At 43.2% G+C, this 2346-nt stretch overlaps 1 protein-coding gene across 1 annotated transcript; it reads left to right on the top strand.

Annotated features, from left to right (window-relative positions):
- The first annotated feature begins 672 nt into the window (after positions 1 to 672).
- Positions 673 to 2026, top strand: LOC135209213 (proteoglycan 4-like). Its single transcript, XM_064241908.1, has 2 exons — positions 673 to 771; positions 962 to 2026. The coding sequence occupies exons 1-2, from the start codon at positions 673 to 675 to the stop codon at positions 2024 to 2026; spliced, it is 1164 nt and encodes a 387-aa protein (XP_064097978.1).
- The last annotated feature ends 320 nt before the right edge of the window (positions 2027 to 2346 follow it).

Here is a 2346-nt window from a genome sequence, read left to right as displayed (position 1 = left end):
AAATAAAGCTATTCCTAACGAAAACAAAAAATCCTAAGATATATTCCTTCTTAAAACCATGCAGAGAACGAACAATCCTAATTATGTATTTACAAGGCTATTACCAAAAGGAATTACTAGTTCTGGTACAATCTTAAAGCCACAAAATTACTAACCCCAAACTGCACTCCTTTTTTTACCTCGTGCGATCCACAAAACTTAATCATTAAGCTCTAGATGCCTCCCTAAATTGAACTTTATGAACCTCATAGTCGATTATCTCCCTAAACAAGACTGAAATATCAAACACCCAATGCCCCCATAGATCACATGGATAAAATTAAATTCCTACGAACCTGCAGTATCCAATGACGAAACCGTATATAAATTTTACCCCTACCTTTTCAGACAAGAGGCAGCATGAAACTTTACTTAGCAATGCTACAGCCATTTCGCATGGTCATTTACTAAAAGTTAATTACCCAGAAAACATTCTGCCCAGTTATACAAAAACTAAATTTTAAACCGCATTGCTTCATTAAGACAGGAGTGAAACAGCAAAGTAGACCTTTCCTCAATTGATAAAGCATCAATATCGAAGCACTAATGTAGAAATATTAAGTATGAACTATGAACTATAGATACGTATGAACTCCAAGACACGGCAAAAACCTGAAAAACCTCAACCGAGACATGGCAGCAACCCGAAAACCTCAACCGAGACCACGGCAGCAACCCAAAAAACCTCAACCGAAACACGGCAGCAACCCGAAAGACCTTAACCGAGACACGGCAGCAACCCGAAAGACCTCAACCGAGACACGGCAACAACCCGAAAGACCTCAACTGAGACACGGCAGCAACACGAGACCTCAATCGAGACACGCAGCAACCCGAAAGATTTCAACCGAGACACGGCAACAACCCGAAAAACAAAAACCTCAACCGAGACACGGCAGCAACCTGAAAAACCTCAACCAAGACACGGCAGCAACCCGAAAAACGACAACGAGACACGGCAGCAACCCGAAAAAACCTTAACCAAGACACGCAGCACCCGAAAAACAACCCGAACCACAACGACAACCGAGACACGGCAACAACCCGAAAAACCTCAACCGAGACACGGCAACAACCCGAAAAAACCTTAACCGAGACACGGCAACAACCCGAAAGACCTCAACCGAGACATGGCAACAACCTGAAAAAAATCAACCAAGACACGGCAACAACCAGAAAATCCTCAACCGAGACACGGCAAACAACCCAAAAAACCTTAACCGAGACACAGCAACAACCCGAAAGACCTCAACCGAGACACGGCAACAACCCGAAAAACCTCGACCGAGACACGGCAACAACCCAAAAGACCTCAACCGAGACACGGCAACAACCCGAAAGACCTCAACCGAGACACGGCAAACAACCCGAAAGACCTCAACCGAGACACGGCAAACAACCCGAAAGACCTCAACGAGACACAGCAACAACCAAAAGACCTCAACCGAGACACGGCAAACCCAAAAAAACCTCATCCGAGACACGGCAACAAACCCAAAAAACCTCAACCGAGAACGGAACAACCCAAAAAACCCAAAAAACCTCAGAGACACGGCAACAACCCGAAAGACCTCAACCGAGACACGGCAAACCCAAAAAAACCTCAACCGAGAACGGCAACAACCCAACCCAAAAAAACCTCAACCGAGACACGGCAACAACCCCGAAAAAACCCCAATCGAGACACGGCAACAACCCGAAAAACCTCAACCAAGACACAGTAACAACCAGAAAAACCTCAACCGAGACATGGCAACAACCCGAAAAACCTCAACTGAGATACAGCATCAACCCGAAAAACCTTAACCGAGACACGGAAAAACAACACCCGAAAAACAACAAAAACCTCAACCGAGACACGGCAAACAACCCGAAAAACCTCAACCAAGACACAGCAACAACCCAGGACAAACTCAAAAACCAAACCCTCAACCAGGACAGCATAACTACGCTAAAACAAGCAAAAATACTCAATTTAGTAAGTTAAGAACTACCGGTTCTATACATGGTAGACATTGTCTACCATGTATAGTCCTTGGACCACCTTTGCTAGGGCAGCACCGCCACCCTATCAAAGGTGGTCCCACTTAATTGATGTTACAGTTAAATCAAATTCAGATGAATTAATTTAAACTAATACTAGGCAGATATCCTTGTATTAACTAGGAAAGTAATAAAATTTCTAAGCATTAGCTAAATTTTCGTTAATACAGCCTCAAATCTCTATTTAAAACCTTGAACTAAAATATACAAATTATATCAGTAATACTTAGTTTTGACAGTTTTCACATCAAATAAAATTGAAGG

This window comes from Macrobrachium nipponense, chromosome 11, assembly GCF_015104395.2.
Source record: "Macrobrachium nipponense isolate FS-2020 chromosome 11, ASM1510439v2, whole genome shotgun sequence".
In the NCBI taxonomy this organism is placed as follows: domain Eukaryota; kingdom Metazoa; phylum Arthropoda; class Malacostraca; order Decapoda; family Palaemonidae; genus Macrobrachium; species Macrobrachium nipponense.
This window is presented reverse-complemented; position numbering and strand designations above follow the sequence as displayed.